The 26,163-nt window shown below is 68.4% G+C and overlaps 3 protein-coding genes and 1 pseudogene across 3 annotated transcripts; 1 reads left to right on the top strand and 3 right to left on the bottom strand.

The window, feature by feature from the left end:
• Nucleotides 1-1,896: 1,896 nt before the first annotated feature.
• Nucleotides 1,897-2,835, top strand: LOC119248754 (olfactory receptor 5-like). The gene has a single exon (XM_037515628.1). It carries the CDS (start codon nucleotides 1,897-1,899, stop codon nucleotides 2,833-2,835), a length of 939 nt encoding a protein of 312 aa, XP_037371525.1.
• A 3,140-nt stretch (nucleotides 2,836-5,975) lies between these two features.
• On the bottom strand, nucleotides 5,976-6,914 carry LOC119248753 (olfactory receptor 5-like). The gene has a single exon (XM_037515626.1). The coding sequence runs from the start codon at nucleotides 6,912-6,914 to the stop codon at nucleotides 5,976-5,978; it is 939 nt and encodes a 312-aa protein (XP_037371523.1).
• Nucleotides 6,915-12,379: 5,465 nt separating this feature from the next.
• LOC119248752 (olfactory receptor 5-like) lies at nucleotides 12,380-18,922 on the bottom strand (annotated as a pseudogene).
• A 72-nt stretch (nucleotides 18,923-18,994) lies between these two features.
• Nucleotides 18,995-19,933, bottom strand: LOC119249777 (olfactory receptor 5-like). Its single transcript, XM_037517253.1, has one exon. The coding sequence runs from the start codon at nucleotides 19,931-19,933 to the stop codon at nucleotides 18,995-18,997; it is 939 nt and encodes a 312-aa protein (XP_037373150.1).
• Between the last annotated feature and the right edge of the window lie 6,230 nt (nucleotides 19,934-26,163).

The raw sequence follows: 26,163 nt of genomic DNA, 5'->3' as shown, positions 1-26,163 counted from the left end.
GTGAGCGTGTGGGGTGAGCGTGTGGGTGAGTGTGTGGGGGTGTGAGGTGAATGTGTGGGGTTGAGTGCATAAGGGTGAGCGTGTGGGGTGAGCATGTGGGGTGAGTGCATGGGGTGAGCATGTGGGGGTGAGTGTGTGAGGTGAGTGTGTGGGTGAACGTGTGGGGTGAGCGTGTGTGGGTGAGTGTGTATGGGTGAGTGTGTGGGTGGTGAGTGTGTGGGGTGAGCGTGTGGGGAGTGTGTGGGGGGGGGGTGGGTGAGCAGGCGATGCTCAGGGGCCTCACTGCTGAGCGGGACTTCGGGCTGCAGCTGGGTGCCCGGACACATGCTGGGGAGCCCCCAGGACTCGGGCAGCGCGGGCCTCTCCTCCCTGACTGGCTGCGGGGCTGCGGCTCCCGGCCCCGCGGGGTCTGTCTCCGCCTGAGCCGGCGCCTGGCGGGGAGCCCTGTCCTGAGCTGGGGTCAGGCGAACCGGGCAGGTTCCCGCTGGACGGGGGAGGAGGCGCAGGCCGGGGCCCGGTGCTGCTGCAGAGGCCGAGGCTGCCGCCGCCTTCCCCTCTCGCCGGGCGGGCGGCCCCTGGGTGGGGCGTTGTGTGGCCCTGACTGGGCACGAGACCCGGGGGGAAGATGCCTGGGGGAGCCCTTGGACACCGGTGGCTGAGAACAGATTCCGTGTTCATCCCCCTCAAACTGACGGGTCCCCCAGATGAGGCCCTAAGCAGACCTTGTGTTTTCTGGGCACAGTCTGGCCGGCGCCCAGTGGGCTGCAGATGTTGGGGTTCCCTGGCCAGGACGCCCTGAGAGCGCAGGCCCTGGGACAGGCCCTGTGGGGCCAGGGGCTCCCCGCCCCCCTGGTTCCAGCATGTGGCTTTGAAGCGGGGCTGCAGAGCTGCCCTGGGGGCGGCGTCTTCATGGCAGAAACTTTTAAATTCCCTCCCTCTGCCCTGTTTTCGGTCACACCTTTCCTGTGGCGTTCTCTGTGGTTTCAGAAGCGTCTCCCTCACCTTCGTGCGTTCCCGAGGCCTGGGACGGACTCTCTTGGGGGGGTGCTGGCGGGGGCCCCCACAGTGCGTGGGGGCTTCCAGGGCCTCACCCGGCCTCTTGGCCCGTTTCTGTCCAAGGTTCACTCGGGGCCTTAACACAGAGGAGGCCCCCACGCCTAGGGGCTGCGGGGCGGGGAGGAAGCAGCCTCTGCTCCCCGTCCCTCCTGCCGCCTTCGCCATGGCCTTATGCCCCCCACGGCTGTGCTTGTGAGCCCCCCGCACCCCCAACGGCTGCTGCTCAGCCCCTGCGTGGGGCTGGGCACGGCCTTGTGTGGGCTGCGCTCTGGGTCTGACAAGTAGTGGACACAGGGAGACGAGGGCGCAGCTCGGGCACAGCCCTGCTTGAGCCTCTGTCAAGGGCCTCCCTGGTGGCGCGGGTGGTTGAGCTCAGCACTGTGAAGCTGCCCGCGGCCTCGGCAGCGCCGGTTCCACCCGGCCGGCCGGCGAGGGTCCCACATGGCGCGCAGACCCCTCCTGTCTCCCCGCTGCTCCCCTCAGCAGTGGATTTCAGTGGATCTGCCTGTTCTGCTCCCCGCTGTCTCTGGTGAATCCTCTCACCCCTGCACCTCTGGCCTGCACCCCGGCTTTTGTAGTATAAATAAGTAAAGTAAGTCTTTTAAAAAAATAAAAACCACCCACGAGAGTGGCACCTCCCCCCCGGAGGGGTCTGTAGCAGCCTCGGAGAGGGGCTCAGTGGCTTTGCAGCAGCTGATTCCCCCCAGACAGGCCGACCTCGCCCTGGGCATCATCTTAGAGAGAAAGAGCTGACCCAGGCTTGGGTCTGGGGGCACAGGGCTCCCCCGTGGCTCCCACCTCCGCCGGCAGGAGGGCCTGAGCCGTGTCTCCCTCACTCAGATGCTCGGGGCGCTGGAGCCGGCCAACGTGTCCGGAGTCCAGGACTTCCTCCTGCTGGGCCTGTCCGCCGGGCAGGGCCCGCGGCGGGCGCTGCTGGTCCTGTTCCTGGCCCTCTACCTGCTGGCCCTGCTGGAGAACACGCTGGTTGTGCACCTGGTCCGCAGCCGCCGCGCCCTGCGCCGGCCCATGTACTTCTTCCTGGGCCACCTCAGCTGCCTGGAGCTGTGCTACGTGTCGGTGACCATGCCCAGCCTGCTCGCGGGGCTAGGGGCCGGGCCGCTGCCCGTGCCCTTCCCGGCCTGCATGGCCCAGCTCTTCTGCTTTGTCTCCCTCATCGGGACCAAGTGCACGCTCCTGGCCTCCATGGCCTACGACCGCTACGTGGCCATCTGCCGGCCCCTGCACTACCCGCTGCTCATGCGGCCCCGGGTCTGCCTGGCCCTGGCGCTGGCCTCCTGGCTGGGCGGGCTGCTGGTGTCGGTGGTCAAGACGGCCTGCATCGCCAGCCTGTCCTACTGCGGCCCCAACGTCCTCAACCACTTCTTCTGTGACGTCTCCCCCCTGCTCGGCCTGTCCTGCTCGCACACGGCGCTGGCGGAGCTGGTGGACTTCCTCTCGGCAGTGCTCATCTTCTGCGGCTCCGTCCTGGTGGCCCTGGCCTCCTACGCGGCCATAGGCCGGGCTGTGCTGCGCATGCCTTCGGCCGCCGCCCGCCGCAAGGCCCTGTCCACCTGCGCCTCCCACCTGGCGGTCATGGGCCTCTTCTATAGCCTGGTCCTCTTCACGTACTCGCGCCCCGGCCGCCTGGAGCCCAGCGACCTGCACAAGGCGCTGTCCGTGCTCTACACGGTGGCCACGCCCGTGTGCAGCCCGGTCATCTACTGCCTCCGCAACCGGGAGGTGCAGGCCGCCCTGCGCGGGGCACCCCGGCCATGCTGACCCCGCCGCCCGCAGGCCACCCTGCCGTGCTGACCCTGCCGCCTGCATCTCGGGAAGGGGAAGAGGAGGCCGGTCGGGAGGCCAGGGTGCAATCACCCGCCGACGTCCAGCAGATCCGCTCGGGCCTGCCTTGGCCTGTGCTGCCAAGAAGCAGCCGCGTCCCCAGACACGCCGGCAAGAACGTGGTCTCAGAGCCGTGGCCCATGTAAGAGACATTTGCTGCGCGCGCTGCTGGAAGTGACAGGCGCCCTCCCAGGGGACCGCTGAGTGGACCCTGCTGCATCCAGGCGTCTGGGCGCGTCTGGTGAAGGGGCCGCCAGGTACGGACCTGACCTGTGGGGCGCCAGCAACTGGGGCGGCGGTGAGGCCCCCGTCGCGCTGACCACAGCCAGGCGTCCAGCCTGAGCCCACACGGGCTCTGGACTCGCTCCGGACCTGAAGATGCTGTCCCCGGGGAAGCGGGCGCGGCGTGAGGGGCGGGGAGTGGCCGCCCCGCTGGCGCCTTCTCGGTGTCTTCCGGCGGTGACGGTCCAGGCTGACAAGGCTGCGGGCCCGGCCGTTGCCGCGAGCACAACCAGAGCCTTTGAGAACGGCGAGGCGGCAGCTCAGCAGCCTCGGGCGCCTGGACCCCCTCGTCCCACTCTGGGGGGCCATCGGCGGTTTGGGCAAAAATAGAGCTCAGGAGTGGCCAGACAGAGCCCCTTGCGAAGCTGCCGCCAGAGCAGCCGGTCACCGCGGTGGTTCTGCCGGCCGGAGTGGGCAGTGGCCTTCGGCCCCCCAGCCTGGGGCTGTTCCCCGCGGGTTTGGGTTCACGCCCGCGACACGGCCAGTCACTCTGCCCTCAGGCCTCGGGCACAGCCCGAATCCCGGCTCCGGCGTGGGCAGGTGGGGTCTGGCCCATGGGACTGAGAGCCAGCGTGTCCCCCCCGCCCCCCGCGCCCCGGTGGCCGTGGGGCGGGTCCCAGGACGCTGTGGCCCGGGGGGTGCCTCTGGCACCAACCACCCTCCCACAAGACACGGGCGTGTCCGGCCCGTCACTCTGGGCGGGGGCCGCGGGGCTCAGGGCTGCTGCTGGGGTGCTGGGCTCTCAGCTGCCTCCCAGCCGGCCGGCGTCCCCGTGCCAGGGGTGGGCGTGGAGCCCAGGCGGGCAGCGGGGCAGCCTGGCAGGGCGGGGGGACACGAGGCCTCTGTCCAGGCGAGCACGCCCGACTAGTGTTCCCCCCATGCCGTTCCCACGGCCGCCAGCTGTGGTCCTGGGTCGGGACAGCTGGATTCTGCTCAGTGGAGCAGAACGGAGGCGTCTGCCCGCTGGCTGCGTCCAGCTCCTGCTCTGTGGCCACGTGGGGACGCTCCCGGCCGAGGCCTGGGGTTCTGCTTGCGGCAGGAGGAAGAGGCGGCCTGTGGCAGGGCCTCCTGGTGCTTGTAGGGCATCGCCTGGGGGGTGCCCTGGGGGGGTGGGCTCAGGCGGGGCTCGGGCTGAGCTGGGGAGCAGTGGGCCCGTCACAGCCGCGGTCGGCAGAAGCAGGAGCTCATACAGCGTCCCCTTGCCTCAGCGACCTCATCCAGCCAGACTCCCCGAGTGCCCGGATGTGCCACGTGTTGTTCTGAACATCGACCCTGGGTCAGACCCGGGGCCGGCTCTGTGCCGTCTGGCTGCCTGCGGTCGCGCTCCGCGTGCGCGGGAGGCCGCGGGAGGCTGGGAGGAGAGTCAGCCGAGCAGCGTGTGATCATGTGAGCTCATCCTGGAAAGCTGACCAGGACTGAGGGATACGGGGTGGGGTGGGCTGCGGGCATCTGGTGGTCAGCCGTGTGGTGCCCACACCTGGGAACTCGGGGCTCCAGCACCCCAGCAAGGACATGAGCCAACGTCACCTCAGTTGAAAGGTAAAAGAACAGTCTTCCTAGGGCTTATTTAACGACCAGCTTCTTGACGCTCAGAGGGGGAGCCGGCTCTGGGGACGCCGCGTCCACCTGGCCGGAAGGACTCGGACTCGTGATGCACTAACCCTGAAACCCGCATCTTAGCCCCAGACAAGACGACTGGTCACAGGAAAGCTGAAAAGCTGACGGGTGCACGGGAGCCAGGGGGCCGCGCTGCAAGACCCACCAGCCGGGCCAGGAGCCCCACGTGCCTGGACAGCAGGCGTTTCGGCGGTCACAGTGCGAGGCCCTGGCTGCTCCTTCACCCCGCAGGAGCTGACAGAAGCGGCGTCTCCATGGGCCTGACGGTCCTGCTGAGTGGCCATGTGGCCGTTTGTGCCCATATGAGCCTCCCTGATGCAGACCAGGCCTCGGATGTGACCCCAGTGGGGGCCGCCCCAGGCGTCCAGGGCTGGGCCACTCACGGTGGGGTGGAGTCCCCACAAAGGTGCCATCGCCCAGCGGCAGGGGCTCAGGTGTCCCCTCGCCGGGGGCAGGGTTGGGTCCCCATGGAGAGCACACGCGTCTCGCAGGGTTCTGGCACGTCCCCGCTGCTTCCTCGGCCGGAGTGCCTGACGTGGCGTGTGGCCGCTGTGGGTGCTGAGGCGCTGGCACGTTGCTCTCCGCACACCACGCATGGCAGGGACTGACTGTGCTGGTTACTGAAACTGGCACCAAAAAAAGTTGTCCCTGTCCTGGATTTGGGGTGGGGAGGTGTCCTCAAAACAGTGACAGGCCAAGCCACCTGAACATACGTTCACACCCAGTGTTTTGTTTTTAAGTCATTTTAATTAAAATATGTAAGATTTTACTCTAACGTGTTACATTGTCATTTACAAATGCTTCAGGCCTCCCTGGGGTGATTCTCCTGGGAACGAAATGTCTGCAGACTTCGAGATAATGGGGCCTCCCCGGTGGCGCAGGGGTTAAGCGTCAAAACTATGAAGCTATCGGTAGCCACTGCGGCCTGAGTTCGATCTCCAGCCAGGGAGCTGACCCACGGGGCGCAGCAGACCCCTCCTGTGTCCCCGCTGCTCCCCTCAGCAGTGAGCTGCAGTGGATCTGCCTGTTCTGCTCCCCACTCTGTCTCTGGGGAGTCCTCTCACCCCCGCGCCTCTGGCCTGCACCCGGCTCTTGTACGCGCACATAAATAAACCTTTTTAAAAACAATAACAAAGCACCGGTAACTCGCGGTCCGGTGCCCAGGCCGCCGGCCAGCCTCAGGGCCAGCGCAGGGTCTTGCGGAAAGCCGCCTGGACCTCCTTGTTGCGCAGGCAGTAGATGATGGGGTTGAACATGGGCGTGACCACGGTGTAGGTGACGGCGAGCATCTTGTTGAGGTCCATGGCTTTCATGCGGCTGGGGCGGGCGTAGATGAAGATGGTGGCCGAGTAGAAGATGCCCACGACCGCCAGGTGGGAGGCGCAGGTGGAGAAGGCCTTGTGGCGGGCAGCGGCCGAGGGCATGCGCAGCACGGCTCTGCCGATGGCCACGTAGGAGGCCAGGGCCACGAGGAGGGAGCCCCAGAGGATGACGATGGCCGAGACGAAGTCCACCAGCTCCGTCAGCTCCACATGCGAGCAGGACAGGCCCAGCAGGGGAGACACATCACAGAAGAAGTGGTTGAGGACGTTGGGGCCGCAGTAGGACAGGCTGGCGATGCAGGCCGTCTTGATGATGGACACCAGCAGCCCGCCCAGCCAGGAGGCCAGCGCCAGGGCCAGGCAGACCCGGGGCCGCATGAGCAGCGGGTAGTGCAGGGGCCGGCAGATGGCCACGTAGCGGTCGTAGGCCATGGAGTTCAGGAGGATGCACTCCGTGCCAACCAGGGTGATGAAGAAGAAGAGCTGGGTCATGCAGGCCGGGAAAGGCACGTGGTAGGGCCCGGCCCACAGCCCCGCGAGCAGGGTGGGCATGGTCACCGACACGTAGCACATCTCCAGGCAGCTGAGGTTGCCCAGGAAGAAGTACATGGGCTTCCGGAGCTCGCTGTGGCTGCGGATGAGGTGCACGATGAGCGTGTTCTCCAGCAGGGTCAGCAGGTAGAGCGAGAGGAAGAGCAGGAACAGCGCCTGCCTCACGCCCAGTCTGGTGGACAAGCCCAGCAGGATGAACTCCTGGACCCTGGTCACGTTGGCCGCCCCCGGCACCCGCGCCATCTGCGGACAGACACGGAGGACTTTGCAGGTCTCTCCACCTGGCCCCAGCTTCATCCCAGCCACGGCCTCCCCTGAGCCGTGAAAGAACCTCTCTCTGCTCCCCGCTTCGTTCATGCGCAGGGACACCCCCATGTACAGTTCGTGGGGCTCTCAGAACCGTACATGCACACTCTGCTGGTCCCTCTCCTGCCCGATCACCAGGCTGTTCCCTCCTGCCTGGACCACCTCTGCTGTTCCCTCTCCTGCCTGGACCACCTCTGCTGTTCCCTCTCCTGCCTGGACCACCCTCTGCTGTTCCCTCTCCTGCCTGGACCACCCTCTGCTGTTCCCTCCTGCCTGGACCACCCTCTGCTGTTCCCTCTCCTGCCTGGACCACCCTCTGCTGTTCCCTCTCCTGCCTGGACCACCTCTGCTGTTCCCTCTCCAGCCTGGACCACGCTCTGCTGTTCCCTCCTGCCTGGAACACCCTCTGCTGTTCCCCCTCCTGCCTGGACCACCCTCTGCTGTTCCCTCTCCTGCCTGGACCACCTCTGCTGTTCCCTCTCCTGCCTGGACCACCTCTGCTGTTCCCTCTCCTGCCAGGACCACCCTCTGCTGTTCCCTGCTGCCTGGACCACCCTCTGCTGTTCCCTCTCCTACCTGGACCACCCTCTGCTGTTCCCTCTCCTGCCTGGACCACCTCTGCTGTTCCCTCTCCTGCCTGGACCACCTCTGCTGTTCCCTCTCCTGCCTGGACCACCCTCTGCTGTTCCCTCTCCTGCCTGGACCACCTCTGCTGTTCCCTCTCCTGCCTGGACCACCCTCTGCTGTTCCCTCTCCTACCTGGACCACCCTCTGCTGTTCCCTCTCCTGCCTGGACCACCTCTGCTGTTCCCTCTCCTGCCTCGACCACCCTCTGCTGTTCCCTCTCCTGCCTGGACCACCCTGTGCTGTTCCCTCTCCTGCCTGGACCACCTCTGCTGTTCCCCCTCCTGCCTGGACCACCCTCTGCTGTTCCCCCTCCTGCCTGGACCACCCTCTGCTGTTCCCTCTCCTGCCTGGACCACCCTCTGCTGTTCCCTCTCCTGCCTGGACCACCTCTGCTGTTCCCTCTCCTGCCTGGACCACCCTCTGCTGTTCCCTCTCCTGCCTGGACCACCTCTGCTGTTCCCTCTCCTGCCTGGACCACCCTCTGCTGTTCCCTCTCCTGCCTGGACCACCTCTGCTGTTCCCTCTCCTGCCTGGACCACCCTCTGCTGTTCCCTCTCCTGCCTGGACCACCCTCTGCTGTTCCCTCTCCTGCCTGGACCACCTCTGCTGTTCCCTCTCATGCCTGGACCACCTCTGCTGTTCCCCCTCCTGCCTGGACCACCCTCTGCTGTTCCCTCTCCTGCCTGGACCACCCTCTGCTGTTCTCTCTCCTGCCTGGACCACCCTCTGCTGTTCCCTCTCCTGCCTCGACCACCTCTGCTGTTCCCTCTCCTGCTGGACCACCCTCTGCTGTTCCCTCTCCTGCTGGACCACCCTCTGCTGTTCCCTCTCCTGCCTGGACCACCCTCTGCTGTTCCCTCTCCTGCTGGACCACCCTCTGCTGTTCCCTCTCCTGCCTGGACCACCCTCTGCCGTTCCCTCTCCTGCCTGGACCACCTCTGCCGTTCCCTCTCCTGCCTGGACCACCCTCTGCCTTTCCCTCTCCTGCCTGGACCACCCTCTGCTGTTCCCTCTCCTGCCTGGACCACCTCTGCTGTACCCTCTCCTGCCTGGACCACCTCTGCTGTTCCCTCTCCTGCCTGGACCACCCTCTGCTGTTCCCTCTCCTGCCTGGACCACCTCTGCTGTTCCCTCTCCTGCCTGGACCACCCTCTGCTGTTCCCTCTCCTGCCTGGACCACCCTCTGCTGTTCCCTCTCATGCCTGGACCACCTCTGCTGTTCCCCCTCCTGCCTGGACCACCCTCTGCTGTTCCCTCTCCTGCCTGGACCACCCTCTGCTGTTCTCTCTCCTGCCTGGACCACCCTCTGCTGTTCCCTCTCATGCCTGGACCACCTCTGCTGTTCCCCCTCCTGCCTGGACCACCCTCTGCTGTTCCCTCTCCTGCTGGACCACCCTCTGCTGTTCCCTCTCCTGCCTGGACCACCCTCTGCTGTTCTCTCTCCTGCCTGGACCACCCTCTGCTGCCCTCTCCTGCCTCGACCACCTCTGCTGTTCCCTCTCCTGCTGGACCACCCTCTGCTGTTCCCTCTCCTGCCTGGACCACCCTCTGCTGTTCCCTCTCCTGCCTCGACCACCCTCTGCTGTTCCCTCTCCTGCCTCGACCACCCTCTGCTGTTCCCTCTCCTGCTGGACCACCCTCTGCTGTTCCCTCTCCTGCCTGGACCACCCTCTGCCGTTCCCTCTCCTGCCTGGACCACCTCTGCCGTCCCTCTCCTGCCTGGACCACCCTCTGCCTTTCCCTCTCCTGCCTGGACCACCCTCTGCTGTTCCCTCTCCTGCCTGGACCACCCTCTGCTCTTTGCTCTCGTGCTTGGGCCATCCTGACCAGAACCGGGGTGCCGGCTGAAAGGTCACGTCCCCAGACTGGACCCGGCGAGGGCGGGCCGGGGCTCGTTCCATGACCGCGCGGGGTCCTTCGGGTTTCTGAAGTCTGCACCTTCCAATTGGCACCTTGTCCTCGCCCCCCAACCCCCGCAGCTGCGCGGTGACCTCCTCCCTGGGCGGGTGTCCCCTCCGGCCCCCTCCCCCGTGCAGCCGCAAAGATAAAACCACCCCCACCTCTTGCCGGTTGCCCCGTCATGGAAAGCGTCTAATGAAATAGGAAAACCGGCGCAGTTGCGGCCAGGCCGGCAGGCAGGGCCCCCCACCGTCACAGGTGCACCTCTGGGGCGGCTCCGGCCCCCCGGGCCTTGGACAGAGGAGTCTCAGGTGTGCTCGGGCGGGCGCGCCCCTGTGGCTGCGGGGAAGCCAGGGCCCAGGTGCCCCTTGTCCTCAGGCTGTTCCCTGGGCGTCCTGTTGAGTCTCCCTCACCCCAGGCTGCGGGACCGGCCCTCCCACACAGCCCGCCCGCAGCGCGCCTCCTCGCGGCACCCCCATCCTGTGGGTTGAAGCAGCTCCAGGGCGGCTGTGGGGGGAGCTGGGCCGGCGCTGGACACAGGCAAAGGGCGCGGGTGCGGGGGACGGGGGACCCGAGCAGCTGCTCCCCGGGACACTGGAGGGAGCACCCGAGCTGGCATGGCCGGAGCCCGCGTCCCCCAAGCGCAGCTGGGGCTGCTGCTGCCTTCCGGGCCGGCACGTCTCTGAGCCAGACTCGCCCCCCACGGCCTCCGCCCTCTGCTCCCTGACCCCCTGCGGGACCCGGCGCTGCGGCCCTGGCGGGCGGGCGGTCAGGGCGCTGCCCTTTGTCAGCCTCGCCAGCCGGGCGCGCCCCGTCCGCCCCTTCGCTGCACGGAGATGCCAGCGCGGGCCCCTGGACACTGGGGGAGGGTCCTGCCATGTCCACCCCCGCCCGCGGGCTGCCTGGACGGGAAGCGTCTCCCCCTTGTTGGTGTAAACTCGTGGACGCAGAGTCCGGCAAGTCTCCTTCCCCCCGAGGGGCGCGTCAGAGTCAGCGGCCAGGGACACCGCAGGGGAGGCTCAGCCGTGGCCGCAGCCCCTGGACACCGGCCTGGGCTGTGGCATCAGGTCCTGGCGCCCCAAATAGTAGCCTCGAGCCGGGACCTGCGGGCTGCGGGCGGGCAGCGATCTCCCCAGCCTGGACGCCGGCGCTGGCAGCCAGTGGACCCTGCTGATGTGGGGCGGTGCTGGGGACCTGGTGCTGGGCCAGAACGGGGCGCGGATCAGGGCAGGACGTGAGCCGGACAGTGGACACCGGAAGGACCCGTGGGGCCTGGGGGGGCGCTGAGCCCTGACACCTAACCTCTGCGTGCGGCTAGGCCGCCCCTCGCTGGCGGACCCCCACTACCCGCCTCCCCGCCCAGACCCGCGTGTCCATGCGGGCGCCTCCTGCTCTCACTGCCCTCCCTGCCGGAACGCCGGCGCCTACCTGGGTGGGGCTCGCTCGGCCACGCGGCTCCCTCCTCCCGTAGCCGGTCTGCGAGTGGGGGCCTGGCGTGCAGGGCCTGGTGTGCAGGGCGGAGGGCAGCCCCCAGGCTCAGGGCCACGCTGGCCGTGGCGGGAGCTGCCCGCGTCTCTTCTCCCTCCGCGTCTGGCCCCGCGGCCCGCAGGAGCCACTTAACCTGGTCCCACACCCCCCCCAGCCCCCGCCCCGGTCCTGTGGGGCCCGCGGAGGAGCCGTCCCCAGTGTCCTGCTGCAGGCAGAGCCGGACGGTCCCTGGGGCCGCCGGGGCTTCCAGGGCCACAGGGGGGCCAGAGGCCTCGCCCAGCAGCAGCCCGGGCCGGGCCCGCGGACAGCAGGGACACCCCAGGCCGCCGCGCCCGTTCCCGTCTCTGCCTCTGGGCGCACGTGGACGTTCGTAGTGTGTCTCGGGCCCAGCGCTGCCCGCTCTGCTGCCTGCCCGCCCGCGCCTGGACGGCGCCTGGAGGGCCCACCCCGCAGGGGCAGCCCAGCCCCAGGGCAGCTCCTTTTCATTTAGAATCAGACAGAAAATACAAAGACCAAAGAAGCAAACGGGGTGCGCGCGTGTGGGGGACGCACCGCCCGCTCTGGCCACACCCCGGTGTCCGCCTGGGCTCGCGCCGTGGCAGCACGCGGAGCCCTCACGCCAGCACTGCGCCCGGGTCTCCCTGTGCCCGCGGGAGAGGCCCAGAGCAGGCGCAGTGGAGGAGCCGCAGGCAGAGCGGGGGGAGCCGAGGCGGCCCCCAGGCCCCCGCGCCCTGGCCTGGAGTTTGGGGGTGTGTCCGCAGAACAATGACGGCCGAGCCCCTGGGGACGTTCCTAGGTTCGTCTTTAAATCATTTAATTGAACTGAGTAAGATTTCCTCTCAAGCGTTACATCGTCGCTTGCACACGTCTCAGGCTCCCTGGGGTGCTTCTCCTGGGAACACAGTTTCTCCAGACTTCGGGGTCCGGGCCTCCAGGGCGCAGGGGTCAGTCTCAGCGCTAAGGAGCTGTCACAGCCACCGCGGCCCGAGTCTGCCCCGGCCAGCGGGGACCCACCCGGCGCAGCAGGCCTCTCCTGGCTCCCGCCGTACCCCGCAGCGGGTTTCGGTCCGTGTGCTGGGCCCGGCTCCGTCGGGGCCGAGCGCGAGCAGGGCAGGCCGAGCCGGGGGGAGACTCGCGGAAGAAGCGGTTGAGGACGTCGGGGCCGCGGTAGGACAGGCTGGCGATGCGGGCGTCCTCATGAGCGACTCCAGCAGGGCACCCAGCCAGGAGGCCCCTCTGCTGTTCCTTCTTCTGTGCCTGGGGAGTCCTCTCACCCCCGCGCCTCTGGCCTGCACCCGGCTCTTGTACGCGCACATAAATAAGCCTTTTTAAAAACAATAACAAAGCACCGGTAACTCGCGGTCCGGTGCCCAGGCCGCCGGCCAGCCTCAGGGCCAGCGCAGGGTCTTGCGGAAAGCCGCCTGGATCTCCTTGTTGCGCAGGCAGTAGATGATGGGGTTGAACATGGCGTGACCACGGTGTAGGTGACGGACAGTATCTTGTTGAGGTCCATGGCTTCGATGCGGCTGGGGCGGGCGTAGATGAAGATGGTGGCCGAGTAGAAGATGCCCACGACCGCCAGGTGGGAGGCGCAGGTGGACAGGCCTTACGGCGGGCGGCGGCCGAGGGCATGCGCAGCACGGCTCTGCGATGGCCACGTAGGAGGCCAGGGCCACGAGGAGGGAGCCCCAGAGGATGACGATGGCCGAGATGAAGTCCACCAGCTCTGTCAAGGCCACGTGGGTGCAGGACAGGTTGAGCAGGGGGGAGACGTCACAGAAGAAGTGGTTGAGGACGTTGGGGCCGCAGTAGGACAGGCTGGCGATGCAGGCCGTCTTGATGATGGACACCAGCAGTGCACCCAGCCAGGAGGCCAGCGCCAGGGCCAGGCAGACCCGGGGCCGCATGAGCAGCGGGTAGTGCAGGGGCCGGCAGATGGCCACGTAGCGGTCGTAGCCATGGAGGCCAGGAGCGTGCACTCCGTGCAGATGAGGGAGATGAAGAAGAAGAGCTGGGTCATGCAGGCCGTGAAGGCACGTGGTAGGGCCCGGCCCACAGCCCCGCGAGCAGGGTGGGCATGGTCACCGACACGTAGCACATCTCCAGGCAGCTGAGGTTGCCCAGGAAGAAGTACATGGGCTTCCGGAGCTCGCTGTGGCTGCGGATGAGGTGCACGATGAGCGTGTTCTCCAGCAGGGTCAGCAGGTAGAGCGAGAGGAAGAGCAGGAACAGCGCCTGCCTCACGCCCAGTCTGGTGGACAAGCCCAGCAGGATGAACTCCTGGACCCTGGTCACGTTGGCCGCCCCGGCGCCCGCGCCATCTGCGGACAGACACGGAGGACTTTGCAGGTCTCTCCACCTGGCCCCAGCTTCATCCCAGCCACGGCCTCCCCTGAGCCGTGAAAGAACCTCTCTCTGCTCCCCGCTTCGTTCATGCGCAGGGACACCCCCATGTACAGTTCGTGGGGCTCTCAGAACCGTACATGCACACTCTGCTGGTCCCTCTCCTGCCCGACCACCAGGCTGTTCCCTCCTGCCTGGACCACCTCTGCTGTTCCCTCTCCTGCCTGGACCACCTCTGCTGTTCCCTCTCCTGCCTGGACCACCTCTGCTGTTCCCTCTCCTGCCTGGACCACCCTCTGCTGTTCCCTCTCCTGCCTGGACCACTCTCTGCTGTTCCCTCCTGCCTGGACCACCTCTGCTGTTCCCCCTCCTGCCTCAACCACCCTCTGCTGTTCCCTCCTGCCTGGACCACCTCTGCTGTTCCCCTCCTGCCTGGACCACCTCTGCTGTTCCCTCTCCTGCCTGGACCACCTCTGCTGTTCCCTCTCCTGCCTCGACCACCCTCTGCTGTTCCCTCCTGCCTGGACCACCTCTGCTGTTCCCTCTCCTGCCTGGACCACCCTCTGCTGTTCCCTCTCCTGCCTGGACCACCCTCTGCTGTTCCCTCCTGCCTGGACCACCCTCTGCTGTTCCCTCTCCTGCCTGGACCACCTCTGCTGTTCCCTCTCCTGCCTGGACCACCCTCTGCTGTTCCCTCTCCTGCCTCGACCACCCTCTGCTGTTCCCTCCTGCCTGGACCACCTCTGCTGTTCCCCCTCCTGCCTGGACCACCCTCTGCTGTTCTCTCTCCTGCCTGGACCACCCTCTGCTGTTCCCTCCTGCCTGGACCACCTCTGCTGTTCCCTCTCCTGCCTGGACCACCCTCTGCTGTTCCTCTCCTGCCTGGACCACCCTCTGCTGTTCCCTCCTGCCTGGACCACCCTGTGCTGTTCCCTCTCCTGCCTGGACCACCCTCTGCTGTTCCCTCCTGCCTGGACCACCCTCTGCTGTTCCCTCTCCTGCCTGGACCACCCTCTGCTGTTCCCTCTCCTGCCTGGACCACCCTCTGCTGTTCCCTCTCCTGCCTGGACCACCTCTGCTGTTCCCTCTCCTGCCTGGACCACCCTCTGCTGTTCCCTCTCCTGCCTGGACCACCTCTGCTGTTCCCTCTCCTGCCTGGACCACCCTCTGCTGTTCCCTCTCCTGCCTGGACACCCTCTGCTGTTCCCTCTCCTGCCTGGACCACCCTCTGCTGTTCCCTCTCATGCCTGGACCACCTCTGCTGTTCCCCCTCCTGCCTGGACCACCCTCTGCTGTTCCCTCTCCTGCCTGGACCACCCTCTGCTGTTCTCTCTCCTGCCTGGACCACCCTCTGCTGTTCCCTCTCCTGCCTCGACCACCTCTGCTGTTCCCTCTCCTGCTGGACCACCCTCTGCTGTTCCCTCTCCTGCTGGACCACCCTCTGCTGTTCCCTCTCCTGCCTGGACCACCCTCTGCCGTTCCCTCTCCTGCCTGGACCACCTCTGCCGTTCCCTCTCCTGCCTGGACCACCCTCTGCCTTTCCCTCTCCTGCCTGGACCACCCTCTGCTGTTCCCTCTCCTGCCTGGACCACCTCTGCTGTACCCTCTCCTGCCTGGACCACCTCTGCTGTTCCCTCTCCTGCCTGGACCACCCTCTGCTGTTCCCTCTCCTGCCTGGACCACCTCTGCTGTTCCCTCTCCTGCCTGGACCACCCTCTGCTGTTCCCTCTCCTGCCTGGACCACCCTCTGCTGTTCCCTCTCATGCCTGGACCACCTCTGCTGTTCCCCCTCCTGCCTGGACCACCCTCTGCTGTTCCCTCTCCTGCCTGGACCACCCTCTGCTGTTCTCTCTCCTGCCTGGACCACCCTCTGCTGTTCCCTCTCATGCCTGGACCACCTCTGCTGTTCCCCCTCCTGCCTGGACCACCTCTGCTGTTCCCTCTCCTGCCTCGACCACCCTCTGCTGTTCTCTCTCCTGCCTGGACCACCCTCTGCTGTTCCCTCTCCTGCCTCGACCACCTCTGCTGTTCCCTCTCCTGCTGGACCACCCTCTGCTGTTCCCTCTCATGCCTGGACCACCTCTGCTGTTCCCCCTCCTGCCTGGACCACCCTCTGCTGTTCCCTCTCCTGCCTGGACCACCCTCTGCTGTTCTCTCTCCTGCCTGGACCACCCTCTGCTGTTCCCTCTCATGCCTGGACCACCTCTGCTGTTCCCCCTCCTGCCTGGACCACCCTCTGCTGTTCCCTCTCCTGCTGGACCACCCTCTGCTGTTCCCTCTCCTGCCTGGACCACCCTCTGCTGTTCTCTCTCCTGCCTGGACCACCCTCTGCTGTTCCCTCTCCTGCCTCGACCACCTCTGCTGTTCCCTCTCCTGCTGGACCACCCTCTGCTGTTCCCTCTCCTGCCTGGACCACCCTCTGCTGTTCCCTCTCCTGCCTCGACCACCCTCTGCTGTTCCCTCTCCTGCCTCGACCACCCTCTGCTGTTCCCTCTCCTGCTGGACCACCCTCTGCTGTTCCCTCTCCTGCCTGGACCACCCTCTGCCGTTCCCTCTCCTGCCTGGACCACCTCTGCCGTTCCCTCTCCTGCCTGGACCACCCTCTGCCTTTCCCTCTCCTGCCTGGACCACCCTCTGCTGTTCCCTCTCCTGCCTGGACCACCCTCTGCTCTTTGCTCTCGTGCTTGGGCCATCCTGACCAGAACCGGGGGTGCCGGCTGAAAGGTCACCTCGTCCCCAGACTGGACCCGGCGAGGGCGGGCCGGGGCTCGTTCCATGACCGCGCGGGGTCCTTCGGGGTTTCTGAAGTCTGCACCTTCCAATTGGCACCTTGTCCTCGCCCCCCAACCCCCGCAGCTGCGCGGTGACCTCCTCCCTGGGCGGGTGTCCCCTCCGGCCCCTCCCCCGTGCAGCCGCAAAGATAAAACCACCCCCACCTCTTGCCGGTTGCCCCGTCATGGAAAGCGTCTAATGAAATAGGAAAACCGGCGCAGTTGCGGCCAGGCCGGCAGGCAGGGCCCCCCACCGTCACAGGTGCACCTCTGGGGCGGCTCCGGCCCCCCGGGCCTTGGACAGAGGAGTCTCAGGTGTGCTCGGGCGGGCGCGCCCCTGTGGCTGCGGGGAAGCCAGGGCCCAGGTGCCCCTTGTCCTCAGGCTGTTCCCTGGGCGTCCTGTTGAGTCTCCCTCACCCCAGGCTGCGGGACCGGCCCTCCCACACAGCCCGCCCGCAGCGCCGCCTCCTCGCGGCACCCCCATCCTGTGGGTTGAAGCAGCTCCAGGGCGGCTGTGGGGGGAGCTGGGCCGGCGCTGGACACAGGCAAAGGGCGCGGGTGCGGGGGACGGGGGACCCGAGCAGCTGCTCCCCGGGACACTGGAGGGAGCACCCGAGCTGGCATGGCCGGAGCCCGCGTCCCCCAAGCGCAGCTGGGGCTGCTGCTGCCTTCCCGGGCCGGCACGTCTCTGAGCCAGACTCGCCCCCCACGGCCTCCGCCCTCTGCTCCCTGAACCCCTGCGGGACCCGGCGCTGCGGCCCTGGCGGGGCGGGCGGTCAGGGCGCTGCCCTTTGTCAGCCTCGCCAGCCGGGCGCGCCCCGTCCGCCCCTTCGCTGCACGGAGATGCCAGCGCGGGCCCCTGGACACTGGGGGAGGGTCCTGCCATGTCCACCCCCGCCCGCGGGCTGCCTGGACGGGAAGCGTCTCCCCCTTGTTGGTGTAAACTCGTGGACGCAGAGTCCGGCAAGTCTCCTTCCCCCCGAGGGGCGCGTCAGAGTCAGCGGCCAGGGACACCGCAAGGGAGGCTCAGCCGTGGCCGCAGCCCCTGGACACCGGCCTGGGCTGTGGCATCAGGTCCTGGCGCCCCAAATAGTAGCCTCGAGCCGGGACCTGCGGGCTGCGGGCGGGCAGCGATCTCCCCAGCCTGGACGCCGGCGCTGGCAGCCAGTGGACCCTGCTGATGTGGGGCGGTGCTGGGGACCTGGTGCTGGGCCAGAACGGGGCGCGGATCAGGGCAGGACGTGAGCCGGACAGTGGACACCGGAAGGACCCGTGGGGCCTGGGGGGGGCGCTGAGCCCTGACACCTAACCTCTGCGTGCGGCTAGGCCGCCCCTCGCTGGCGGACCCCCACTACCCGCCTCCCCGCCCAGACCCGCGTGTCCATGCGGGCGCCTCCTGCTCTCACTGCCCTCCCTGCCGGAACGCCGGCGCCTACCTGGGTGGGGCTCGCTCGGCCACGCGGCTCCCTCCTCCCGTAGCCGGTCTGCGAGTGGGGGGCCTGGCGTGCAGGGCCTGGCGTGCAGGGCGGAGGGCAGCCCCCAGGCTCAGGGCCACGCTGGCCGTGGCGGGAGCTGCCCGCGTCTCCTTCTCCCTCCGCGTCTGGCCCCGCGGCCCGCAGGAGCCACTTAACCTGGTCCCACACCCCCCCCAGCCCCCGCCCCGGTCCTGTGGGGCCCGCGGAGGAGCCGTCCCCAGTGTCCTGCTGCAGGCAGAGCCGGACGGTCCCTGGGGCCGCCGGGGCTTCCAGGGCCACAGGGGGGCCAGAGGCCTCGCCCAGCAGCAGCCCGGGCCGGGCCCGCGGACAGCAGGGACACCCCAGGCCGCCGCGCCCGTTCCCGTCTCTGCCTCTGGGCGCACGTGGACGTTCGTAGTGTGTCTCGGGCCCAGCGCTGCCCGCTCTGCTGCCTGCCCGCCCGCGCCTGGACGGCGCCTGGAGGGCCCACCCCGCAGGGGCAGCCCAGCCCCAGGGCAGCTCCTTTTCATTTAGAATCAGACAGAAAATACAAAGACCAAAGAAGCAAACGGGGTGCGCGCGTGTGGGGGACGCACCGCCCGCTCTGGCCACACCCCGGTGTCCGCCTGGGCTCGCGCCGTGGCAGCACGCGGAGCCCTCACGCCAGCACTGCGCCCGGGTCTCCCTGTGCCCGCGGGAGAGGCCCAGAGCAGGCGCAGTGGAGGAGCCGCAGGCAGAGCGGGGGGAGCCGAGGCGGCCCCCAGGCCCCCGCGCCCTGGCCTGGAGTTTGGGGTGTGTGTCCGCAGAACAATGACGGCCGAGCCCCTGGGGACGTTCCTAGGTTCGTCTTTAAATCATTTAATTGAACTGAGTAAGATTTCCTCTCAAGCGTTACATCGTCGCTTGCACACGTCTCAGGGCTCCCTGGGGTGCTTCTCCTGGGAACACAGTTTCTCCAGACTTCGGGGTCCGGGGCCTCCAGGGCGCAGGGGTCAGTCTCAGCGCTAAGGAGCTGTCACAGCCACCGCGGCCCGAGTCTGCCCCGGCCAGCGGGGACCCACCCGGCGCAGCAGGCCTCTCCTGGCTCCCGCCGTACCCCGCAGCGGGTTTCGGTCCGTGTGCTGGGCCCGGCTCCGTCGGGGCCGAGCGCGAGCAGGGCAGGCCGAGCCGGGGGGAGACTCGCGGAAGAAGCGGTTGAGGACGTCGGGGCCGCGGTAGGACAGGCTGGCGATGCGGGCGTCCTCATGAGCGACTCCAGCAGGGCACCCAGCCAGGAGGCCCCTCTGCTGTTCCTTCTTCTGTGCCTGGGGAGTCCTCTCACCCCCGCGCCTCTGGCCTGCACCCGGCTCTTGTACGCGCACATAAATAAACCTTTTTAAAAACAATAACAAAGCACCGGTAACTCGCGGTCCGGTGCCCAGGCCGCCGGCCAGCCTCAGGGCCAGCGCAGGGTCTTGCGGAAAGCCGCCTGGACCTCCTTGTTGCGCAGGCAGTAGATGATGGGGTTGAACATGGGCGTGACCACGGTGTAGGTGACGGACAGTATCTTGTTGAGGTCCATGGCTTCGATGCGGCTGGGGCGGGCGTAGATGAAGATGGTGGCCGAGTAGAAGATGCCCACGACCGCCAGGTGGGAGGCGCAGGTGGACAGGGCCTTACGGCGGGCGGCGGCCGAGGGCATGCGCAGCACGGCTCTGCCGATGGCCACGTAGGAGGCCAGGGCCACGAGGAGGGAGCCCCAGAGGATGACGATGGCCGAGATGAAGTCCACCAGCTCTGTCAAGGCCACGTGGGTGCAGGACAGGTTGAGCAGGGGGGAGACGTCACAGAAGAAGTGGTTGAGGACGTTGGGGCCGCAGTAGGACAGGCTGGCGATGCAGGCCGTCTTGATGATGGACACCAGCAGTGCACCCAGCCAGGAGGCCAGCGCCAGGGCCAGGCAGACCCGGGGCCGCATGAGCAGCGGGTAGTGCAGGGGCCGGCAGATGGCCACGTAGCGGTCGTAGGCCATGGAGGCCAGGAGCGTGCACTCCGTGCAGATGAGGGAGATGAAGAAGAAGAGCTGGGTCATGCAGGCCGTGAAGGGCACGTGGTAGGGCCCGGCCCACAGCCCCGCGAGCAGGGTGGGCATGGTCACCGACACGTAGCACATCTCCAGGCAGCTGAGGTTGCCCAGGAAGAAGTACATGGGCTTCCGGAGCTCGCTGTGGCTGCGGATGAGGTGCACGATGAGCGTGTTCTCCAGCAGGGTCAGCAGGTAGAGCGAGAGGAAGAGCAGGAACAGCGCCTGCCTCACGCCCAGTCTGGTGGACAAGCCCAGCAGGATGAACTCCTGGACCCTGGTCACGTTGGCCGCCCCCGGCGCCCGCGCCATCTGCGGACAGACACGGAGGACTTTGCAGGTCTCTCCACCTGGCCCCAGCTTCATCCCAGCCACGGCCTCCCCTGAGCCGTGAAAGAACCTCTCTCTGCTCCCCGCTTCGTTCTTGCGCAGGGACACCCCCATGTACAGTTCGTGGGGCTCTCAGAACCGTACATGCACACTCTGCTGGTCCCTCTCCTGCCCGACCACCAGGCTGTTCCCTCCTGCCTGGACCACCTCTGCTGTTCCCTCTCCTGCCTGGACCACCTTCCCTCTCCTGCCTGGACCACCTCTGCTGTTCCCTCTCCTGCCTGGACCACCCTCTGCTGTTCCCTCTCCTGCCTGGACCACCCTCTGCTGTTCCCTCTCCTGCCTGGACCACCTCTGCTGTTCCCTCTCCTGCCTCAACCACCCTCTGCTGTTCCCTCCTGCCTGGACCACCTCTGCTGTTCCCCCTCCTGCCTCAACCACCCTCTGCTGTTCCCTCCTGCCTGGACCACCTCTGCTGTTCCCCCTCCTGCCTGGACCACCTCTGCTGTTCCCTCTCCTGCCTGGACCACCTCTGCTGTTCCCTCTCCTGCCTCGACCACCCTCTGCTGTTCCCTCCTGCCTGGACCACCTCTGCTGTTCCCTCTCCTGCCTGGACCACCCTCTGCTGTTCCCTCTCCTGCCTGGACCACCCTCTGCTGTTCCCTCCTGCCTGGACCACCCTCTGCTGTTCCCTCTCCTGCCTGGACCACCTCTGCTGTTCCCTCTCCTGCCTGGACCACCCTCTGCTGTTCCCTCTCCTGCCTCGACCACCCTCTGCTGTTCCCTCCTGCCTGGACCACCTCTGCTGTTCCCCCTCCTGCCTGGACCACCCTCTGCTGTTCTCTCTCCTGCCTGGACCACCCTCTGCTGTTCCCTCCTGCCTGGACCACCTCTGCTGTTCCCTCTCCTGCCTGGACCACCCTCTGCTGTTCCCTCTCCTGCCTGGACCACCCTCTGCTGTTCCCTCCTGCCTGGACCACCCTGTGCTGTTCCCTCTCCTGCCTGGACCACCCTCTGCTGTTCCCTCCTGCCTGGACCACCCTCTGCTGTTCCCTCTCCTGCCTGGACCACCCTCTGCTGTTCCCTCTCCTGCCTGGACCACCCTCTGGTGTTCCCTCTCCTGCCTCGACCACCCTCTGCTGTTCCCTCTCCTGCCTGGACCACCCTCTGCTGTTCCCTCTTCTGCCTGGACCACCTCTGCTGTTCCCTCTCCTGCCTGGACCACCCTCTGTTCCCAGTTCTGCCTGGACCACCCTCTGTTCCCAGTTCTGCCTGGACCACCTCTGCTGTTCCGTCTTTGTGGGTTCGCCAGATCTAAACGGTCACTCGAGCATCACCTCAACTATGCGCATCTGCCGTTCTGCGCGAGGTCGGAACAGCGCAGCGGGCGTCACAGGACCTTCGGGGTGCAGCCCCGCAGGCCCTACACGGCTCCTTTCCAGTTACACGGGAGCCAGACACTTTGGGCCGGGACAGCGGCTACCTCATGGGCCTGACCGAAACCGGGGGCACCGGCTGAGTGTGGCCGCGCCAGAGACTGGGCAGTGGGTGTCTTGTGCCCAGACTGGACCCGGTGGGGCTGGGGCTGCTTATGACCGCGTGGGGTCCAGCAGCAGAAATGCCCGGGGGGCGGACTCAGGACCCGAAGCCTCCCCGACGTCTGCACCTTCCTGTTCGCGCCTTGTCCTCGCCCCCCACCCCCGCAGCTGTGCGGTGACCTCCCCCCTGGGCGGGTGTCCCCTCCGGCCCCCCGTGCAGCCCCGAACGATACAGCCGCCCCCAGCTCTGCCCGGTTACCTTGTCGCGGAAAGTGTTTAATTAAATAGGAAAACTGGCAGAAGTTCCGCCCAGGCCGGCCGGCGGGGCCCCCCGCCGTCCCAGGGGCGCCTCTGGGGTGGCTCTGGCCTCTGTGCACTCGGAGGAGTCTTAGGTGTGCGGGCCGTGCTGGGCGCGGGCGGGTCCCCCTGTGTCTCGGGTGCGAAGCGTGGGGTGAGGCCGGAGCCGACAGCACAGACGCGTGTGTCTCTGGGGTCCCGGGGTCCGGCTGATGCCCGACGGGCCCTCGCGGGCTCCCTGTGCGTGTGCCCGTGCAGTGAGTGCCGCGGAGCCCGCTCGTCTCCCGCCCGCCCGCGCTCCTGCCCGCTCCGGCAGTTCGGGCCTGGCCAGCCGGGCCGTGCAGCTCCCGCGGCGCTCCGGGCCCAGCGTCCACCCGCACGGCGCTGGCGTCGGGGCTCGAGGTCACGGGCGGGCCCGGGGCTCGCAGCTCTCGTGCCCCGGGGGTGAGCCTCCCTGCTCGGGGTCCGCAGCCAGGACTGGGGCTGGGGCCGGCGAATCCTGCCGGGGCCGCCCGTCCCGCCCGCCCCAGAGCTCCGGAGAGGAGCAGCCGCCCGCAGCCCCAGCCCCAGGCGGGCGCTCAGCGCCGCGTCACCCCGGGAGCTCCTCAAAGGCGCCGCAGCTGGACGGTCCTGCTGGGCAGCTCTGGGCAGGGAGGGCAGGGCTGGAGGGCACGTCGGGGTTTGAGTCTCCCTCACCCCCGGCCGCCGGGCCATGCCTCCCCCGCAGCCCGCCCCGCAGCGCCTCCTCCTCGCGGTGCCCCCGGGTCCTGTGGGTTGAAGCAGCCCCGGGCAGCTGCGGGGGGAGCTAGGCCGGCGCCGGGCGCAGGAGGAGGATGTGGGTGCAGTGGGGGGACCCGGGCAGCTGCTCCCCAGGACAGTGGAGGGAGCCCCTGAGCCGGCATGGCCGGAGCCCACGTCCCCCCAAGTGCAGCTGGGGCCGCAGCGGGGCTGCCTTTGCGGGGCCGGCGCATGTCTGAGCCGGACGTGCCCCCACGGCCTCCACCCCTGACCCCCAGCGGGACCTGGCACGGCGGCCTCGGCGGCTCAGGCGGGCAGGGCGCTGCCCTTGGTCAGCCTCGCCAGCCGGTGGCTCCCCGTCCGCCCCGTCGGTGCGCAGAGAAGCCAGCACATGCCCGTGGACACTCAGGGACGCGGGTCCTGCCATGTCCGCCCCCGCCCACGGGCTGCCTGGACTGGGGCGAGTCCGAGCCGAGACAGTGGAGGCCACCGCTGCCCTCCTGCAGGGGACGCCCCCCCGCCCGCTGTCCTTCACCCCTGCAGAGCTCGCTCCTTCCCCGCCTGGCTCCTGCACCAGCCCTCGCCCCGACAGCAACAGGATGGCAGCCCCAAGGTGGGGTCCTGGTCCCAAAGCTGGCTCCCGCCCTGGGGAGGACCCATGTCCCGCTCAGCTGCCAGCCTAAGGGAGCCCCACACCCTGTACCCCGCGGCCTGTCCCCCCACATCCTTGCGGCCCGGGCTCCTGCGCGGTCAACCTCAGGCCAGGGGGCTGAGGACGCCTCCCCGCAGCAGCTCCCTCCCAGCAGCGGCCGCTGCTTTGATTCCAGGGTGGCCTGGAGCCCCCGGGGGTGACTCTGACATGTGGGGTGCTCAGCCCGGAGCCGGGGTGTCCCTGCCCCTTCTCAGGCGACTTGGGCGAGCCTGACGCGCTGGCCCTTGGCAACCTCTGGATACGCAGCATCCCCAGGTCTGGCCTCAGCAGGGGCTCCGCCGCCCTGGGGTGCAAGGAGATGGCGTCTTAGGGTGTCCCCCTGGCAGGAGCTTCTGCCTGTGCTGAGGCAAGATCGTGGCTGTGGCCCCCAGACACCGGCCTGGGCTGCCAGCAGCAGCTCCTGCCTCCACATCCTGTGCCCCAGAGGAGGAGTCGCCAGGTGGGCATCCAGAGGGTCTCCCCAGCCTGGACACCAGCGCTGGCCGCCCCCCGCTTCCCGCCTGGGCTGTACAGACCCGCGTGTCCAGTCTGAGGACGCCGGTGCTGCCTCCTGCTCTCACCGCCCCCCCGGCTGGCCGGCGGCGCCTCCCTGGGTGGCGCTCGCTCGGCCACACGGTCTCCTACCTCCCGTGGCTGGTCAGCAAGCGGCGGGCTGGGCGTCCAGGGTGGAGGGCGGCCCCCAGGCTCGGGAACCCGCTGGCCGTGGCGGGAGCTGCCCGAGTCTCCCTCGCTCTCCGCGTCTGGCCCCGCCGCCGGCAGGAGCCACTTAAGCCGAGCCCGGCACCCCCCATGGGACTGCGCAGAGGCGCCGTCCCCAGTGTCCTGCTGCAGGCAGAGCCGGACCGTCCCTGGGGCCGCTGGGGCTTCCACGGCCACAAGGGGGCCAGAGGCCTCGCCCGGCAGCAGCCCAGGCCAGGCCCATGGACAGCAGGGACACCCCAGCCTCCGCGCCCGTTCCCGGCCTCTGCCCTCTGGGCGCACGTGGCCATTCTTAGTGTGTCTCGGGCCCAGCGCCGCCCGCTCTGCTGCCCGCCCGCCCGCGCCTGGACGCCGGGCCTGGACGTTGGGTCCCGCCTGTGTTGCTGTCGGCTGGCCCTGGCCAGCCCTTCCTGTAGATGTGACGTCCTCGCCGTGCAGCAGCCGAAACACAGAGTCAAGCCGCCACCTTGGCCCCCCGCGCCCCCTGGCACACCCTCGAGGCTGTGCGGGCACCACCTCCTGCCCGAGCTCCTGGCCCTGTCCCGGCTGGGCTCGGCCCCCACAGCCCCTCCAGCCCGCAGGGCCTCGGCCAGCGTAATGAGCCTGGGGGCCGCCTCAGCTCTCCCGCCTCTGCCTGAGGCTCCTCCGCTGCGACTGCTCTGGGCCTCTGGGTTGGACCCAGGGAGACCCCGGGCGCAGGCCTGGGGTGGGGCTCCGCGTGCTGCCACGGCGTGAGAACCAGCCACTGGTGTGTGGCCAGAGCGGGTGACACGTCCCCACACGCGTGCACCTGTTTGCTGCTTTGGTCTTTTTTTATTTTCTGTCTGATCCTAAATAAAAACGACATGCCCTGGGGCTGGGCTGCCCCTGCGTGCTGGGCCCCCCGGGCTCCTCCGTGCTCTGGACGTGGCCTCTGCGTCTTCCTGTCCACCCCGCGCCACACGCGGGACGAGGCCCAGCAGGGGCTCCGGGACGCCCTCGCGCAAGGCCGACCCCCTCGGGGCCGCAGCTGTCGCCCAGGGAGGCCGCTGAACACGGAGCTGAGCAGGCGTCTCTCCCACGCACAGGCGAGTGGCCACAGGCGCGGGACGAGGGCGGCCGCCTCCTCAGGGTGCGGCTCAGGGCGCTGGGGACGCCACCCGCACCCCCGAGGCTGTTACCGCAAGGGCTGGACAGCAGGACTGGGGAGGGGTCCGGGCCCGCGGGGCCTGGAAGGTGGCACTGGCCGGGGGAGACTGTCAGGGGCTCCTCAAAAGAGCGGCAGCAGACCTGGCTGTGACCAGGGACCCCACCCCGTGTTCACCCCGAGACGGGGAGCCCAGGAAACAGCCGCCCCCCGTGCCCGTGGCGGGATTGCGGCCAAGACACAGGCACCGCCCGGGGCGAGTGGACACGCGATGGGGGCTGGTGGAGTGTTGCACGGCCCCAGAAGGGAGGAAGCCCCTGCCCGCCCCCGCTTGGCGGGTCCCCAGGGCCGCGGTGCCGGCCGAGGCGCGGCGGGGAGGGACGGACACCGCTACGTCCTCCCGCTCCGCGGCGCGTGACAGAACTGAGCTCGCGACGCAGAGCAGGGCGGGGGCGCCAGGGCCGGGGCAGGGGCCTCCGGGGCGCCGGGGTGCGTGCTGAGCCCCATCTCCTTCCAGGACAGCCGTCGCTGAGGCTGGACGATGGGGGGGCCGGGCCTTCCCCGGGCTGCGGGCTGGCGGGGCGGGGTGAGCGCGGGGCTGGGCGCAGAGCTGCAAACCCGGCAGCCCAGGCCAGGCCTGGTGACGAGGCCCCTCGCGACGAGCACGAGAGGTTTAAGGTGGAGTCGTTTTTGCTATAATTTTTAAAAACTTGCATCTTTGAATTTAATTTTTTGGAGCTGGAAGCGCAGCAGCTGGCGCCCGCGGGCTAGCAAGGAAAGGCTCTCGGGGTCTCCGCAGGGGAGGGGCCCCTGCCGTGCAGCCCCAGACCCCGCCGAGGCCTCGCGGAGGCCCACAGCCATGTGGGGGCCAGACCCAGCTGCTGCCCGGCTGCCCCCCAGGCGCCCTTCGGCTCCAGCGCCCACCCCGGCGCGTTCCGCTGCCGGCCCTGCCTGGCGACGCCTCTTGGGCGGGGTCCGCTGCGCGGGGTGAGGCCGGCCTGCAGGGGCTGACCCCGGACGGCCTGCGGGGGCGCCCCTTCCCTGCGCCGGGCAGCCCTCCCAGGGGGAGGCGGGACGTCGGGGACGCGGGGGTCTCCTGGGC

The sequence above is a fragment of the Talpa occidentalis genome, unplaced genomic scaffold (genome assembly GCF_014898055.3).
Source record: "Talpa occidentalis isolate TD23 unplaced genomic scaffold, MPIMG_talOcc4v2.1 talOcc4.17, whole genome shotgun sequence".
NCBI classification, from domain to species: Eukaryota; Metazoa; Chordata; class Mammalia; order Eulipotyphla; family Talpidae; genus Talpa; species Talpa occidentalis.
This window is presented reverse-complemented; position numbering and strand designations above follow the sequence as displayed.

Coding starts and splice junctions, on each gene's coding strand:
- LOC119248754 (XM_037515628.1), top strand. CDS start 1,897: ATGCTCGGGGCGCTGGAGCCGGCCAACGTGTCCGGAGTCCAGGACTTC.
- LOC119249777 (XM_037517253.1), bottom strand. CDS start 19,933: ATGGCGCGGGCGCCGGGGGCGGCCAACGTGACCAGGGTCCAGGAGTTC.
- LOC119248753 (XM_037515626.1), bottom strand. CDS start 6,914: ATGGCGCGGGTGCCGGGGGCGGCCAACGTGACCAGGGTCCAGGAGTTC.